This window comes from Carlito syrichta, unplaced genomic scaffold (genome assembly GCF_000164805.1).
Source record: "Carlito syrichta isolate Samal-C Ts95f unplaced genomic scaffold, Tarsius_syrichta-2.0.1 Scaffold315592, whole genome shotgun sequence".
NCBI lineage: Eukaryota > Metazoa > Chordata > Mammalia > Primates > Tarsiidae > Carlito > Carlito syrichta.
This window is the reverse complement of record NW_007259688.1, coordinates 100,194-119,234: the sequence shown is the minus strand read 5'-3', so window position 1 is coordinate 119,234 and position 19,041 is coordinate 100,194. Positions and strand designations below refer to the sequence as shown.

The window sequence follows — 19,041 nt, the reverse complement described above, 5'->3', positions numbered from 1 at the left end:
AATTTTTGAAAGACTACTGAAAGAATTTTTAATGGTTGAGTTAATATAAATTTCAAGCACATGTATACTTGACATATTTTATATACTATTATTTATTTATTGAGTTGGAGTCTCTCTCTCTCTCTCTCTTTCGCTCTACTTATTAAGTCAAAGTCTCACTCTCAATCAGCCTGGAGTGCAGTGGCATGCTTATGGCCACTGGCAGCCTCAACCTGCTGGGCTCAGGTGATCTTTCCACCTCAGCCTTCCAAGTAAATGGAACCATAGGTATATGCCAACTTGCCTAGCTAATTTATTTTTTAAATTGTAGAAATGAGGTCTCACTAAGTTTCCCAGGCTGGTCTTGCACCCCTGGGCTCAGGCAATTCTCTCGCCTCCACCTCCCAAGGATTATGGGCATGAGCCACTGTACCTGAGGGTATTTATTTATTTATTCCTTATCTCTTATGGACTTACAAGATTGTATTCTAAGTATAAGATTAATCAGCAGTGTTCCTATACTCTGAAAACTCTCAAAGTTCCTACCTACATGTTTTTTGACCCAGATGCTAATTCATTTCTGAAATGGAATACATGGACTAGGTCTCTTAAAATAACTGGCAACCAAATCACTCTTCCAAATTCACTTCGACTGCTGCTGAACTCATGTTGGGTTTCAAAGTTTATAATATAAGTAATAGAGTATCATTATTAATTCATGAAGATAAAGCAGCTAAGTGAAATTAAACATGTGTACGAACTGAAGTCCTCAAATACATTGTAGAATTTTAATACTGGAAGAGACCGTAACATCCTAATTTCCCAGGAATTTATGTTACAATACTCCTGATAAGTGGATATTCTAACACTACTTGAATACTTATAAGGTTGGGGAGTTTACTAATTCACAAATTAGTCGGTGTCATTTTTTTTCCTTTAGATTGGAAAATATAGTTTATTTAGAAAGTAAATCAGAGGAGAGAGAGGAGATTCACTTCTAGGGAAGGGGGCCAAAGGTAAGAAACATGGCGGCCATAGCTCAGAGAACCACATGGACAAACCAGAGTTTAACAAAGCAATGGCGAATGGGAGAGAGAAAGAGAGAGAGAGAGAGAGAGAGAGAGAATGGAGATTCGCCTCCCCAAGATAAGGGAGGGGGCCAAAGCTAAGAAACATGGCCTGGCTAGTGCTTAGCAAAGCAATGGCTGTTCATGTCATTTTTAAAGAGCTAAAATCATTAAACATTCTTAACACTAAGCTAAAACTACCTTCCTCAAGCTATTTCTTCCAAAATGAGCCTTACCAAATAAATCCAATCTGTATTTTATACATTAACTTTTCAGATAATTAAAGATCATCTAATATATATCTCAACTTTTCTAGGGTTAAAGTGTTCTTAGTTCCTCTTTTTATTGTTCATAAACATATTACCCTGGATTACTGTCTTAGTTTACTGATGTGTCTATTAAATTGTGCTGTATGGAATAGAATACAATATCCATATATGCTCTAATATAGCAAACTCATAGTGGCACTGTTTTTTCCTTTGTTCTTTTCGCTAAATTATTTTCTGCATTTTTATAATGTTGCTCAAGTGGAGCTTGTAGTCAATTCAAACTCCTAAGTTTTTTTTTTTTTAACAGTTATTTTAAGCAGATACAATTGACTGCTTGAACTAATGGGAGGATTTCACATTTATTCTTATTAAATTTTCTCTTGCCAAGTTCAGACCATCTTTGAGCTAGCCTGATTCTGCTATTCAATGTGTTGGTTCTCTCTGTTTCCCAGATTTTGGTTATCCTTAAATTCAAATTCTTCTGTCTTCATTTAGGTTTTGAACAAAACTGTCAAATGGGACAGCTTAAGTAAGAGCCTTATAGCAAGTCATTATAGACTTTCCCTTGGTTTAAAAAAAAAATCTACATTTATTAAAGGTATTTATTAGGTGTTTACTATTTGTGACAATTTAATTTTCACAAGATAAGAATAATTATTATTACTCCTATTTTTACAGGTGAGGAACTGAAGCTTAAAGGAATGAAGTAACTTGCCTAAGGTCATGTAAACAGGAAGTGGCAGAGCCAGGATTCAAACCTAGGAAGGCTGGCTCCAGAACCCAAACTTTAACCACCTCCCTATACTACTTTTTGTTAAATAATTAATTTACATGTTCTGAATATGATTATACATTCAGTCATGAATATACTTACCAAACTATTATTAAGACCACATTTCTTCAACTTGTCTACAACAAGCAACTTAGTTAAATGCTTTATACAGTCTATGATTTTCCCTGATCTAGTAATCCTATTAAAACAAATTAAGTTATTTTGATGTGATTTGTTATGGTGAACTCATGGTGGCTCCTAGTGATCATGACTTCATTATCTAAGTGCTCACAAACCATCTGTTTAATAATCCTATTTTGCCAGCCATTGACATGAAGCTCATGAATGTTGGTAATTTCTAGAGTCTGTGGCTTGCTCTGTGTTCTTTTGGGAACAATCAAATGTTTGCCCATTGCTATAGACTGCACGTTTATGTTTTCCCTGAAATTCATATATTGAAATCCTAACTCCCAGTGTGATGGTATTGGGAGGCAGGGGCTTTGGGAGATGATTCTCCTTTTTAAGAGATTAGTGTCCTTAATAAAAGAGACCTCTGAGAGCTCACCTGCCCCTTCTGCTATGTAAGGTTACAGTGAGAAGATGGTCATCTGTGAGCCAGGAAGTGGTCTCTTATAAGACACTGACACTGCTGGCACCCTGATCTTGGACTTTTCAGCCTCTAGAACTGTGAGAAATAAATTTCTGTGATTTATAAGCCATCCATCTAGTCGATGGTATTTTTGTTATAGCAGCCTAAATGGACTAAGGTATTCTTCATTATTATCAACAGGGATTCCAGAGTCAATTCCAGACTTCTTCACTGCCACAAAACATCATCCATCTGGGACTGGAGACTAGAATTCATGTAAAGTAACTATTTCTCTCTCTCATAAAATCAATTTATCCTCTACACTTCCTCATTTCTGTTAAAAGCCCCTAACAACTAATTATAATCACTCAGGATCAAAGTCTTTTTTGATTCTTGTTTTCCTCACTACATCTCTAGAAAGCTCCTCATTTTTTTTTTAAAGAAAAGCGTTCTATTCCTTTTTATACTTTCCTATTTCCTCTACTGTTGTCCTAGATCATATGCTAATTATCCACACGCTGGACTAGTTCAGAAGTTCGTAAAAGGCCCTCCTCTCTCTCTGTCCTTCCTCCCTCCTTCCAATCCACTTTCATTAAAAGAACTGAGAGCTGACAAAATAAATGCATGGTGTTAGCTTTTGCAGACGCAAACACAGTCTCTGTTCTCAAAGCGTCAAGTCCAGTGGAGGAAACAGTAAAATAACCATACAATAAATTAATTAATAATAAAAATAATGCTCTAATACTTCCTTGAGTGTAAATAACAAAGAACATGGATCTATAACAGCACTGAACTAAAATCTGAAGAATACGCAGAAGTTAATTTGGTTAGGCAGTCACTTCAGGAGATAGTGGTATTTATTAGGAAATTCTGCATTTTTGTTTTTGTTTTTTGTTTTGAGTCAAGATCTCATTCTGTCTTCCCAGCTGGAGTGCAGTAACATGATCACAATTCACTGCAGCCTGAACCACTTGGGCACAGGCAATCCTTGCACCTCATTCTCCCGAGTAGCTGAGACTAGAGGCATGTGCCACCACACCCTAATAGTTTTTTTTTGTGGTAGAGATGAGGCCTTGTCAAGTTGCCCTTGAACTCTTGGGCTCAAGCAATCCTCCTGCCTTGACCTCCCAAAGTGCTGGGATTACAGGCACGAGCCACTGCACTCAGCCACTATATGTAGAAACTGAAACAGTGTTCTTACCATCTCATGCCCTTATTCTTTCCTCCAATTTCCAGAAATTCAAACTTAGCAAAACACACTCATCATATGAAAAAATATACTTTAATATACATTCTAACAGTCATACATATTTTCATATATTCACTTGCTGTCTGTATTATTCATTTTTAGCAATCAAAAACAGCTTCTTAAAAGCAGGCACAAGTATCTAGTATCTATGCCTTAGTATAGTAAGCATTCAGTAAATACTGCAGGCTATTAAAAAGATAATATAACAATATTTACCTTGGAAATTTTTTTTCTGTCATTACATAGTGCATAGCATAAAAACAGAATTATCTGCAATTATGGTATTTATTGAAATATGACACTTTGATAATAACAAAGGTGTCTATAGCTCATTCTTTTGAATTGTGGCTATTCTAGCTATGGTAATTCACTGAACAAGCACTGCCAAACACCAAGAGGCCTGGTTCTAGGTGCTGGGGATATAGCAGTAAGCAAAGCAGAGAGACAAAGTCCTTGTACTCATGATCCTGATATTATACTGGGAAGAGTCAGATAAACATACATAGTAATAAATAAACAGGACAACTTCACATGGTGATAAGTGCTATAAAGAAAACAATATAGGGTAATGTGATAAAGTTCCTGAGTAGAGGGAGACTTCTTTAACTAGGATGGTCTAAAAAGGTCTTTCTGAGAAACTGTCATGTGCGTATGAGAATAGAACAATGAGAATGAGAAAGCCTGATGACGTGGAGAAAAAAATATTTCAAACTGAGAGACTATTAAGTATATAAAGCCCCAGAGATGTGAATGAGTTTGACAGGTTAGAAGGTTAGAATGACAGCCACCAAGGTCAGATTGTGGTCAATGAAAGGGAAAGAGAATGGCCAGGCTCGGTGGCTCAGTCTGTAATCCCGCGCTTTGGGAAGCTGAGGTGAGTGAACTGCCTGAGCCCGTGGGTTCGAGACCCACCTGGGCAACTTGGTGAGACCTCATCTCTACAATAAAACAAAAAAGATTAGCCGGGCGTGGTAGTGCACACCTGTAGTTCCAGCTACTTGGAAGGCTGAGAAGGAAGGATCACCGGAGCCCAGCAGGTCGAGGCTGTGTGGCCAGGAGCATGCCACTGCTCTCCAGTCTGGGCGACAGAGTGAGACTCCCACTCAAAAAAAAAAAAAAAAAAAGAAAGAAAGGGAAAGAGATAGGAAACGAGATAAGTGAGGCAGGCAGGCAGGTAACCAAATTATGTAGGGGATTGAAGGCAACAGTAAGAAATTAGAAGTTTATTTTACATGCAATGAGAAGCCACTGCTATCCCATCCAAATCATACCATTTATAGTGGTGAGATACACTTGTGCCGAACAATTTATATTTCCTGGTTTCTCCATTCTCTATTCTAGTCGTCAGGAGTATATTTGTAAAAATTGGGGTTAAGGGCAGAGTCTATGCTACAAAAATATAATTATCTTTTACAAGGCTAACTGTTATATTTGGGACTGAAACCATAAGTATATAATTTCATAGCATTTATAACTATAATCCTAACTTTACATTTACTAAAATAATGAAGACATTTTTGTTATTATTCTTTAAATTTGTTTTTTAAATTCATTTTCCAGACTACAATTAGCATATAGTTCTTTGGAAAATCTTGTATTTTACTTCTATATAAAATTAAAAAATGGATTTAAAATTAAAGTCAGACCAAGCAGGTCTACAAAGTTCACTTATTTGTGAAATTATTGTGACCAAATTTCAAGACAGAAAATGAAATACTGTCTATTACACTAATAGTATTTCAGAGGAAACTGACTTAAATAGAGTGCTTCTTTCCCTCTCTTTTGGGGGGTCCAGGAAATGAAAGCTAGACTAGAGAGTCCAACTAAGTATGTTACAATTATCTCAACTTGATCTTCATCAAACTTCTAAAAGGATGATTCAGCTACCTATGAAGCAGAGTATCAGCAAGTGGCTACAACAAGGAGACAGAGGAAATGAGAGAGGCTCCTGTGAACACTTTACACCAATGCTTGCAGCACTTTAGATTTTTAGGGGTGAATACACTCAGTTAAGTGGAAATTATTTTTAACCAGTTTCCATCAATCTTCTTCCATAGAGATAATTTATAGAACAGGTGGCTTGGACTACGGTTATATCAGGATTTTTGATATGGGCTATAATATTTCTCAGAGAAACTTTGTTAGACTGAATGTTCAGTTAATTTGTTCAAAAAGTATAGTCTTTATTGTAAAAATTCTGTTGCTACTGTCTTGAGCCTTGAAAAACCTTTTCTTCACAAGAAATAAAAATGCTACACTTAAATAGATCCAAGGACATTTACTTCTCCTTCTGAGAAAATAAAATGTTAAATCACCACATGATATTTTAAATAAAAAGTCAGAACTAAAATTAGTTTCTATAAAATGGATATAAATAATATTCTTCTATCAAGTTTAAAACAAAGAACCAGAGTCATAAATAATTCTAGCTTGCCAGAGGCATGGCTATTTCTTTATACTGACTGTTGACTATCTAATTTAATTAGAGGTATTAAACTCCATGCTGAGGTCAACAAGCCTTACTTCCTACAATATTACACTTCAACCAGTGCTCATTAATGTGTCTACTGAATGGATTAACACACCTAAAGATATATGTACAAAGGATGGGGGGACAACCTAATGATATCCAATTGCTCATTTGTAATAGGACACATGTTCTAGCCCTCAACTTATTACCACTAATGTGGAATTTATTAAATTCAGAAGAAAAAATACCAATACAGAATGTGATCTTTTTTTTTTTTTAAACCAGAAAAACTGGTATCAGATAACTGGCTTCTATGATTAAGCTTAAACATTTAACCTATTAAAAATAAAGTGATACTGTAACAGAACTAAAATATAAGCTTGTTATTTAGAAAAACTTACATACTTGGAATGAAAAACAGATTACAGGAAAGAGTCATAAAGAATAGGAAAAAGAGAAAATCAGTAAGTATGTGGAGAAATCAATGTTTATACAGTTTTTAAAAAATTCTATGAAAAGAAGATCTGGACTAATCATACTGAATTGTGAGATCAAGTAAATATTTCCTTTGTGCTGGACTTAAAAGTAGCTATTTAATTTCTTGAAGCAGAATGGTAGTATCAGGAGGTATTCATGACTACATTATTCCTACATACAGAATCAAAACATTACTTTAGTCTGATCGAGTAGATTTTACTTACATTGATTTAAATTACTCCTCAAGAAAATAAGACATTTCTCCAAAGAAGATACATAAATGATCAATAAGCACTCAATAGCATAAGTCAGAAGGGAAATAAAAATAAAAACTACAATAAAATGTCACTTCACACCCATTAACATGGTTACAATTTTTTAAACACAGCCAATGATAAGTGTTGGCAAGGATGTGGAGAAATTGGAGCCCTTATGCATTGCTGGTGGAAATGTAAAATGATGTAGCTGCTATGGAAAACAGTTTGACAGTTCCTCAGAAAGCTAACCATACAATTACCATATGACTCCAGCAATCCCACTCCTAGCTATATAGCCAAAATAATTAAAAACAGGGATGCAAACAGATATTCGTATGCCAGTGTTTATGGTAGCATTGTCCGCAAGAACCAGAAGGTGGAAACAACTCAATTTCCATCAACAGATGAAAAGATTAAAAAAATGAGGTATATATATATGCAACAGAATATTATTCAGCCTTAAAAAGGAATGAAGTTCTGACGTATGCTAAAACACGAATGAATCTTGAAAATATTATGCTAAGTACAATAAGAGAGACAAAAGGACGAATATATGATTTCACAAATATGGGGTTCCTAGAACTGGCAAATTCATAGAGAAAACAGATTACCAATGCTAGTGGAGAGGGAACTGGGGAATTACTGTTCAATGGGTACAAAGTTTCTGTTTGGAATATAAAGGTTCTGCATCTTCCAAGTTTCAGTCTAGCATGTAGAGACTGTAGAAATCAGCACTTTGTCCTAATAAAGAGTAAAAAGCTGAACAAACTGAAAATCAGCAATTCTCCTTAGATTCATCAGAAAAGAGGGGTCAGAAGGAAACTGTCCGCCTCCCTGCTCCTCCCACCCTACTGGAGAGACAGAGTCACAATTTACTGGAGCAGAAACTCATAAGCAGAGACCTCCATAGCATCCACAGCCATTGCAGGAAAACCTGAACTGTAACCGAACTACTAGGAGCTCAGTGTGCACAAATCTGAGAGTTAAAAGCTGTAAGGGGAGCCAATTACAGAGTGAACTCTTCCTACTTTTGTGAGTTTTATTTCCAGAAGCTCTACTAGATCCTCACAGTGAATAATGGAGAAAAATCTCCTCATGCTTCAAAAAAGAGGGAAGGGAAAAATAATTATCTGATGTATATGAAAACATTCTGTTCTTAATAAGGTCAGCCCTCAAGAGAAACTATTTTAACAGAGCCTAACATACCGGGAAAAGAAAAATACCCAACTCCAGCTCCCTAGAGGGTTTATCCTGCCCCATCTAAGGTATGGGGAAGGACTGAAAACACTAGTGAAATGCACAATCCAAGGCCATAGATTAATCAAAAGACTGAAACCTAATCATAGGACAACAGAATGCTTCCTCTCCACAATCTACCACCATAGCACTAAAGGTCTGTTTACCAGAACACCTTTCATCCAGCATATCATATCCAAATTTCAACAAAAAATGACAAGGTATACTAAAAGGCAAAAAACATAGTCTGAAGAGACTGTGAATAAGCATCAGAGCCAGAGTCAGATGTGGCAGGGATGTTGGAATTATCAGACTGAGAATTTAAAACAACTATGATCAGTATGCTAAGAGCTCTAATGGAAAAGGTAGACAACATGCCAGAACAGAATAACATAGACAGATAAAAATTCTAGGAATGAATAAAAAAGAAATGCTAGAAAAAAAAAACCCACAAAAAAACCTCACAGAAACAAAAATTAAAAAATGCCTTTGATGGGTTCATCAGTAGACAGAGGAAAGAAAAAATTTGCCAGTTCTAGGAACTCCATATATGTTGAATCATATATTCGTCCTTTTGTCTCTTATTGAGCTTAGCATAATGTTTTCAAGATTCATTCATGTTTTAGCATACATTAGAACTTCATTCCTTTTTAAGGCTGAATAATATTCTGTTGCATATATATTTGAGTTTGAGGGTTATCTCAATAGAAACCTCCAGAACTGAAAAGCAAAGAGGAAAAAGACTGAAAACAAAACCAAAACAGAATATCCAAGAACTATGGGGCTACTATAAAAAGGTATAAATACACATAATGAAAATACCACAAGACAAGAGAAAGGAACAAAATCAATATCTGAAACAAGAATGATTGAGAATCTCCCCAAAATTAATGTCAGCTATCAAACTCAGATCTAGGAAGCTCAGAGAACACTAGCTGGATAAATGCCAAAAAATTACACCTAGTCATAGCATAGTTAAACTGCAGAAAATCAAAGGGAAAGAAAAAATTTTGGAAGAAGTCAGAGGGAAAAAAAATCTTAGAAAACAGTAAATATAAGAATTACTTCTGACTTCTCAGAAAATATGGAAGCAAGAAGATAGCAGAGTGAAATAATTAAAGTGACAGACAGAGGGAAAAAAAAACAACCCAAAAAACATCAACCTATAATTCTGTATGTAGCCTGTAAAGTTATTTTTCAAAAGTGAAGGAGAGCTAGGTATGGTGGCTCACACCTGTAATCCCATCACTTTGGGGCAGAGGCAAGGGGATTGTCGGAGCCCAGGGGGTCTGAGACCAGTCTGGGCAACTTAGAGAGACCTCATCTCTACAATACATCAAAAAATTAACTTGTACCTCACATATCTATAATAAGATAAAATAAAATAAAAAAATTTATAAGAGACACACACACACACACACACACACACAAAATAGCTGGGTGTGGTGGTGTGCACCTGTAGTTCCAGTTACCTTGGAAGCTAAGGTAGCAGGATCGCTTAAGCCTAGCAGATCAAGGTAGCTGTGATCATGCCAGGAGAAATAAAGACTTTCTCGGATGAACAAAAACAGAGGGAATTTGTTGCCAGTAGACTTGCTTTCCAAAAAATGTTAGAAGAAGTTCTTCAGAGAGAAGGAAAACATATAGGTCAGAAACTTGGATCTACATAACAAAAGGAAGAGCATAAGAGAATGGATAGGGGAAGGCAAATATAAACTTTTATTTTTTTGAGTCTTAATTGATTTAACAGATAATTCACTCAAATTAATAATAGCAGCGATGTATTTGAATATGTATACTCATTCATGTATGTAGGCTAAGTAAAATGAATGACAGCAATGCTACAAAGGACAGGAGGAAGGGATTAGAAATACTGTGTTAATAGAAACAGTATTATATAATCCATATAGTGTTATTTGGATTAGCTTATAAATGTATAGTGGAAATTCTAGGGCAACCAGTAAAAAATAAGCATAACTGATATGCTAAGAAAGGAGAGAAAATGGAATCTCATAGAATGCTCAATTAAAATCAGAAAAGGCAGAAAAAGTATGAAATACAAAAAAGGGAACAAAGAACAAGTGCAACAAATAGAAAACAGTAAAGAATATAGCAGATGTTAATACTATAACAGTAATCATTTTAAATGTCAACGTGACAAATATATCAATTAAAAGAGACTGTCAGAGTAGAGCTAAAAATAAGACCCAATATATATTGTCTATGAGAAACCCAGCACCTTGGGCGGCCAAGTGAGAGGATCATTTGACCCAAGGAGTTCGAGACCAGCCGAGGCAACAAAGAGAAACCCTGACTCTGTGGGGGGAAAAAAAAATTAGCCAGGCGACCAGTGACACATGTCTGTAGTCTCAGCTACTCAAGGAGCTGAGGCAGATGAACCCCGGAGGTTGAGACAGCAGTGGGCTGTAATCATGCCAATGTACTCTGCCAGGGTGACAGAGTGAGCCCTTGAATAAAAAAAAAAAAAAAAAAAGAGACCCGCCTGGGCAGCGAGACCTCATCTCTACAATAAATCCAAAAATCAGCCGGGCGTGGTAGCGCATGCTTGTAATTCCAGCTACTTGGAAGGCTGAGGCGGAAGGATCGTCCGCTGGAGCCCAGCAGGTCGAGGCTATGGTGTCCGCACAGAGCGGCCACTGCACTCCAGTCTGGGCGACAGAGTGAGACTCCAACTCAAAAAAAAAAAAAAGACTAAAATGTTAAAACACAAACCCACAAAATTCCTAGAAGAGAACACAGGGGAAAAGCTCTTTGATAATGGCTTTGGCAATGATTTTTTGGATATCACACCAAAAGCTCAGGCTACAAATACAAGCATAAATAAATGACACCACATAAAACTAAAAAGTTCTGCACAGCAATGATAACAATCAACAAAATGAAAAAGCAACCTACTGAGGGAAAAACATTTGCAAACCACCTATCTAATAAGGTGCACAATATCACATTAATCACCACCATAATGTAAAGTGAAACCATTATGAGCTATCACTTCATACCCATTAGGATACTAATACCAAAAAGACAATAGATGACAAATGCTGGTAGGGAGTTGGAGAAAAGGGAAACCTAGTACACTGTTGGTAGTAATATAGATTGGTATAGCAATTATGGAAAGAAATTATGTAGGGTTCTTAAAATTAAAAATATAATTACCATATGACCCAGAAATTCTTCTTCTGGGTATATATCCAAAGGAGATGAAATCACCACCTCCTAGGGTTATTTGCATTCCTATGTTCACTGCAGCATTATTCACAACAGCCAAGATATGGAAAAGTGTCAATCAATGAACAGATAAAGAAAATGTGGTATTTGTATACAATAGATTAATTATTACTTGGCCTTACAAAAGTAGATCCTGCCATTTGCCACAACATAAAGGGACCTGGAGGACATTATGCTAAGTGAAATAAGCCAGACATGGAAGAAAAAAATTGTATGATATCACTTATACATGGAACCTAAAAAACAGAAAAGATAAAACATACAGAGATAGAAAATAAAACAGTGGTTATCAGGGGTGGAGTGGGGTCAAGGGGAGGAAATCGGACATGCAGGTCAAATGATACAAAGTAACAGATATGTAGAATAAACATGTCTAGAGATCTAATGTACAACATAACATGAAGATTATGGTTAATAAAATTGTATGATATTTGGGATTTTGTTAAGTAAGTAGATTTTAGCTGTTCTTGTCACCCAAAAAATGTAACGAGGTGAGGTGATAGATACATTAATTTGCTTGACTGTAGTAATCACTTTACTATCTTATATGTATGATATATAACATATTGTAAACCTCAAATATACAGAATAAAGTTTATTGAAAAATAAAAAGACTGTAACCTTTAATCACATCACTGTTCTTTAGGGAAACTATAGATTGCTGTACAACAATTCTGTTTTTGAAGACAGCTTTGGGTGGAGTGAAAAACTATACCCAGAAATAGTGAGTGAGCAATTAGACTGCTTCTTTACTTATTTTATTTTCTTAATTATTAGGATTTTAACTCTAAAGCACTTTTTTCTCAGCACTTACTTTTTTGGTCAAAGAATCATCAGAATCAGAAGGCATTCTTGTTGATACATGAAATATTACTTCTACTGTAGAGGTAGCAAAATAGGGAGTAGTCAATCCAGTGCTTTTGTTTTTTTGTAGTCCTCCCATAAAACCACAATGGTTTGTAAGATTTACCTAGAAATAATGAAAAGCCACATACAATTAATTAACTAAGTAAAACTAAAAACACGATTGAAAAAGAGTCAAACTTCTCACTTCACAAAAACACTGGGAAGAAAGTCTTTTGCATGTTATCAACTAATACTTAATGTAGAATTGCTAGAGTTGATCTGTTTGCACTGGTATTTTTTCTTAAGTATTTGAGGACCCCTAATTAGTAGGAGTTAATTAGAAAATAAATCAGCTGCTGTATACTATGCATCTTTTGTTAGAATATTATGTGTAAATGGTAAATTTTATAGGCTGTCAAGAAACCAAGGCAAGAGAGAAAATAATCAAATCTGGAAATGATTTGGGGGAAAGTTAAAACAGTAATATCTATTTAATACAATGATTAATTAGGTGTACCATATTTATTCATAAAACTGGTTTCCTGATTTGTTAGCACTTATTATAGCCCAGAACAAAAATTAAAAATGCAGAACTTGGCAGGGCACAGTGACGCACACCTGTAATCTTAGCACTTTGGGAAACCAAGGTGGGAAGATTACCTGAGCCCAGGAGTTCAAGATGAGCCTGGGTAATAAAGTAAGACCTCGTCTCTACTAAAAATACAAAAAATAAAAATTAGCCAGGTGTGGTGGTGTATGCTTGTAGTCCCAGCTACTCAGGAGGATAACCTGAGTCCAGGAGTTTAAGATTGCAGTGAGCTGTGACCGTACCACTGCACTCTATCCTGGGTGAGAGTGAGATCCGAACTAAAATAAATACAGACATGCATACATACATAAATAGAAAACAACAGTGCAGAACTTAATTACATTTTAATATTACATTTAAAAACAGCAAATTAATCTGCATAAAGTTTTTTCTTTTTTTGAGGCAAGACCTAATTCTGTTGCCCAGGTTGAAGTGCAGTGGGCTCAGGTGATTCTCCTGCCTCAGCCTCCCACAAAAATATCTGGGACAACAGGTATGCACTACCATGCCTGGCTAATTTTTTTGTATTTTATGTAGAGATGAAGTTTCACTATGTTGCCCAGGCTGGTCTTGAACTCCTGGGTTCAAGTGATTCTCTTGCCTTGGCCTCCCAAAGTGCTGGGATTACAGGTATGAGCCACCATGCCAGACCTAATCTGCATTAAAAACTTAAAAAATTTTTTATATCCTGATTGAAAATATAATACATATTAATATCAGTGTTGCTGCATTGGATGATATTCCTTAGACTTGTGATGCACAGAAGCCAAGGACTTGTGTACATCACTTAAAATTAGGGAAATATAGAGAAAACTATTTATGTATATGCTTTATAATAATAAATCTGAATAAGAGGTAAAATGAAGAATTACAAAACTAAATCCCTACACCATGTGAACCGAACACATCTCAAATATCAATATCAGTTATTAATGGCTAAACAGATGATTGATTTTTATGCCTTTTTTATGCTCTTAATTTTTAACATCAGTACTATAAGGAAATCAGCTTGAATAAAAGACAAAAAAGTCTATCAGAATTTTAAAAAATTAATTTTGACACTGAAATACATTTACATAACTAAAAATTCAAAACTATAATAAAGTATACCAAAATTCTTCCTTTCATATCTCTCACCTACAGCTACTCAGTTCCCCTCTTACAAAGCAATTTAAGTCCTCCAAGGTGAGTGGATTGCCTGAGCCCAGGTTTCGAAACCAGCCTTGGCAACTTGGTGAGACCTCATCTCTACAATAAATTTAAAAAAAAAAATTAGCAGTATATGGTGGTTTGTGCCTGTAGTTCCAGCTACTTGGAAGGCTGAAGCAGAAGGATTGCCTGAGTCCAGCAGGTCAAGGATGAGGTAGCCGTGAGCATGCCACTGTATTCCAGCCTGGGTGACAGAGTGAGACTTCAACTAAAACACACATACACGCGCCCATATTGAATGCTAAAGGCCTACATGCAAACAAGTATTGTAAAAGGCACTGGGAATTTAAAAAAAAAGCACTGAGAGGAAAGTGTCCTCTAGAAGCTTATAGCTTAGTGCAAGTGGTCTTCAACAATTTTGCTCTGATACTCTCTATAAGAATTTTGAGAAACAAATTGAAAACTATAATAAAAATAATCATCATAAGTTTAAATGGTTGCCAAAGATATAATTTCCAGCATACTATATATGTGTGTGTGTATGTGTATGCACTTTAAATATATTTTTATCAAAATATTGGAGCTACAGATTTGGCTGATTCAATATACAGAAAATGTCTGGCATCAACTTAATCACATACTGCTCAGTCACATCAGGTCACTTTCTGTTAGAACATATTTGACGCTTCATTTTTCAATTCAAGTAAACGTATTAATACAAACACCTCTGACAAATACCTAACTTTCTGAGTTATAATTCTAAGATAAACAGATTTGGTAGAGAAATCTTGACATGAGTTGGTTGCCAGGACAACATAAAGTACAACACCTTTTAATATTTCTTGCTCTGCTCTCAGGGACTCTCTTGAAAGTATACCCTCTTGAAGTGTTTCTTTTGTTGGTGCCAAACCCCTCTGAGGCAATGTAGAATTTGGAATAGGTAAGTAGTATGCTTTTCTTTCTTTTTTTTTTCTTGCCTTTCTTTTACAAGTCAACAACAGAGGCAAGACACCATAGCAGGGTTCTCAAGCATTAGTTTTAGTAACGTTGAGGATCTGGAAGCTAATTTTCTCAAAACTAAGTGTGCCCACTTGCTCCTGGAAAGCCTCTGTTTAGCCTTTAGGCCCTAGTTTGAAGACCAATAGTCTGGTAGCCACAACTGTAAGGAAAATCCAGATCTTCTAACTTATGAGTTTAGTACTCTTTGACAACATATCATCCCATAAAACAGTCAACACCTTTCCTTTCAATCTCCTAACTGCTACTGTATTTGTAGATGAGCTATAAGGCAGGAACAGTTAACAAACCTATTGTTAGGCTGTTGGATCTACTAAAATGCTTCTAAAATAAGCTCTCTTATTCCAAATAGAAATAAAATAATATTTTGCATAATTTTTTCTGAGAAAGCAGGATTTATTGAGAGGACAGAAAAGCTCCCACAGTGGGAGGGGACCTGAGGGGGTTGCCCGATATTTTGCATAATAAAAAAAAAAATACCTCCCAACCAAGACCAGCAACAAAATCCTCATATGCTTGACTTCCTCCTGTATTGGTGAGAATGGAGTGCTTGTCTTCTTGTCCTTCAGCAACATAAAATACTGCAATCTTGTGTGTTTCTCGGCTGTAAAACAAGATTACATCATTCATTTAGTCATTAATTTTTCCACTAATTAAGTTCTATGCACAAGGTATGTGGCAAAAAAAGTTAAAAAAGACTTAGATCTTATAGTTTACAGAAGGAGACAAATAAATACAGTAAGTAAAAATAAAAAACTGCCACTGGAACAGAAAGGTATGACTATTTCTGACTGTAGAAACAGAAACTTTTTTTTGGTTTTTTTTTTAAGATTTGGGATACAATTCAGGGTTAGGTACACAAATGTTCATTTTGTGGGTATCCTTGTTGATGAGGTATGCCCCTCCCTCCCCTGGCAGAGAAACAGAAACTTAAAGGAGAAGATAATATTGAGTTAGATGAAAGTAAGACAGATTTGACAAATGAAGGAAAGAAGTATCAGGAAGGACATATGGGTGTGAAAACAAAGCACCTTATCAGTTGTGCAATGTGGCTGAATCCCATGGTTAAAGGGACTGAGTTTTGGATCTAAGTAGAAGTACAGAGATGGGTGAGAAACGATCCATTCCTTCAAAATACTTACATTATAGAAGAAGAAACATACACAGCCATGTGTTGCTTAACAACTGAGAAATGTGTTGCTATGCAATTTTGTCACTATGCAAACATGATAGAGAGTACTCACACAAACCAAGATGGTGCAGCCTGCTATAGACTTAGGAGCACCTATTACTCCTACACTACAGATCTGTACAGTATGTATCTGTATCTGTACTGTACTGAGCACAAATGAAACATGCCTCAGTTTCATATCGAAATGTATCTAAACATAAAAAGGTACAGTAAAAATAGGGCATTATAATCTTATGGGGTCACTGTAGTAGATGTGGTCCACTGTTGATCAAAACATTGTTATACAGCACATTACTGTATACAAAGATACAACTGTATGGAGTTGCCAAGTTCTTGGACATGTTATTTTTAGTTATTTGTAACCTTAAAAATGTTTATAAAAGCACTTTTAATTGAAATTTGGCTTTCTGGCCGGGCTCGGTGGCTCAACCTGTAATCCCAGCACTTTGGTAGGCTGAGGTGAGTGGACTGCCTGAGCCCATGGGTTTGAGACCAGTCCTGGGCAACTTGGTGAGACCTTGTCTCTACAATAAATCAAAAATTAGCTAGGAGTGGTAGTGTGCGCCTGTAGTTCCAGTTTTCTGTAAGGCTGAGGTGGAAGGATCACCGTGAGTGTGCCACTGTACTTCAGCCTGGGCAACAGAGTAAGTCTCCAACTCAAAAAAAAGAAAAAGAAAGAAAGAATGAAATTTGGCTTTCCAAGCTAACTAAGTCATACTATATTTGTTTTAGATAGATTTAACAAAGCATAGGTTAACAAACTTTAAGACCAGAAATAGTTTTCAATACCATATCATGTAGGAATTAAAATATAAACCACAACCAACAAGTAAATAAGAATTAAAATTCTTTTAAGAATTTCATTTGACAACCAGATTTTCCTACACAATCTTAAGGAAGTTGCAAATTATGATTGTGGATTTCATATCAGCAACACAGATATTTTAGTTGCTTTCAATAATGGCAATATTTTACTTTAGGTGGTGTGCACACAGGCAAACATTCAGTATGCTAGATGTATTATTTAGGTTAATCTAGTATAAGTAGTAAAATATAATTTGAGCCAGGAGGAGACTTCTGAAATTATAGAATAGGAATCTACATAGTGTCTCTCTCAAGCAAAACACAATTTAACTGTTGAAAATGATTTTAAAAACATCATTTAAAGTCTCTGGATATTGTCCCAAAGTCAGACAGTATAAGGAAAAACATTCATTCAAGAAAATCTACAAAATTTCAGTAAGAACATAGTTGTTTTGTTTTGTTTTGAGTTGGGGTCTCGCTCTGTTACCCAGCCTGCAGTGTAGTGACACAATCATGGCTCACCGCAGTCTTGACCTCCTGGGCTCAGGCAATCCTTTTGCTTCAGTCTCCCAAGTAGCTGGGACTATATGCACGCACCACCGCACCCAGGTAATTTTTTGTAGAGACAAGGTCTCACTATGTTGCCTAGGATGGTCTTGAATATCTGGGCTCAAGCAATCCTTCCACTTTGGTCTCCCAAAGTGCTGGGATTACAGACATGAGCCATAGCACCCAGCTGAAAACACAGTTTTTGATATATGGTTTACAACTTGTTCTCTTACTCCACCTCCTCAGTGCCATGTCACAGAAGTTTTACCCTGGGCACTCTACTCAGACCTAGAAGATCATTTCCCTCTTTCTTCTTTCAGAGTCTGGGGTTATGGTTTCACCATGGAAGAGGAAGCTTACTAGAAGCATTTCTCATCCTTCCCCAGCACTATGTTACTGAAGGTCTATTCTAGACAGGTGTGACTGTAGGGATGAGGTTTCTTCTCCCTTCTTCCCTCTTTCAAGGCAGAAGGCTAGGAGTTCCAATCTTCCCCACTCTAATTTGCTCACAGGTAGAGAATCTCCCAGGAAGAGCAAGCTAAGAAGACCAGGGATTGCCAACTCTCTCAAGTGCTGACTTGCAGACTATGTTACTCCAGAAAAGCTGGTCCCTGACCTCAGCTCAGGGGTAATGAGATGAGTTTTGCCCAAGGTGAAAGGCAGGTCACGAGGACAAAAAACTCTGTAGCAGTTCTGCCTGAAAGAATTGACTTTATTTGGAACAGTGCTTGGAGGAAAACAATTAAGAGAAGCTGGCAGCTCTATGATACAAGCAAAGCAAGCCAGAAGTTTAATAGAGAAAATCGGGAAAAGGGACAGCCAAGAAGAGTTCTTTTGGGATCACAGCCAATTCTGGAGGTCACAAGCCTGTGCACACGCACTGGGGGGCAATCAATCAGGAACAATTAGAGTAAGATGTAGAACAGGCAAGAAAGCATTTCCAAAGCCACACAGAGACCTACCAGCAAAAATAAAGCTTCACTGGCACTGAATACTACTCTACTTGAACTTAGGGTCAATGTTTAGAAAGCCAATATTTAAAAATTGCATCCAGTCATTCCTGGCAATCTGGAAGACTGTGTGCATGCCTTTTTGGAGTGATCAGAGAGTGAACCTTCAAGCTATTAGTCTCTGGGTGACCATGGGACAGAAAAAGCATACACACTCTGTGATGTGTGATAGTAATCTCAGAGTCACACACATCCAACAGTAAATGATAAAAATTTAACTGGCGGAGAAGGATTAAGGACAAATTTAATCAATAAGCAGATGATATCAACC

At 36.4% G+C, this 19,041-nt stretch overlaps 1 protein-coding gene across 1 annotated transcript in view; it reads right to left on the bottom strand.

Annotated features, from left to right (window-relative positions):
* RALGAPA1 (Ral GTPase activating protein catalytic alpha subunit 1) overlaps positions 1-19,041 on the bottom strand; it is a gene marked incomplete at its 5' end in the record, with an annotated part of 154,894 nt that overhangs the window by 36,645 nt on the left and 99,208 nt on the right. Inside the window, 2 exons of the mRNA XM_021706446.1 lie at positions 12,429-12,584; positions 15,696-15,819. Of these exons, the coding sequence (XP_021562121.1) occupies positions 12,429-12,584; positions 15,696-15,819 (280 nt within the window). The remainder of the gene's footprint in view (positions 1-12,428; positions 12,585-15,695; positions 15,820-19,041) is intronic.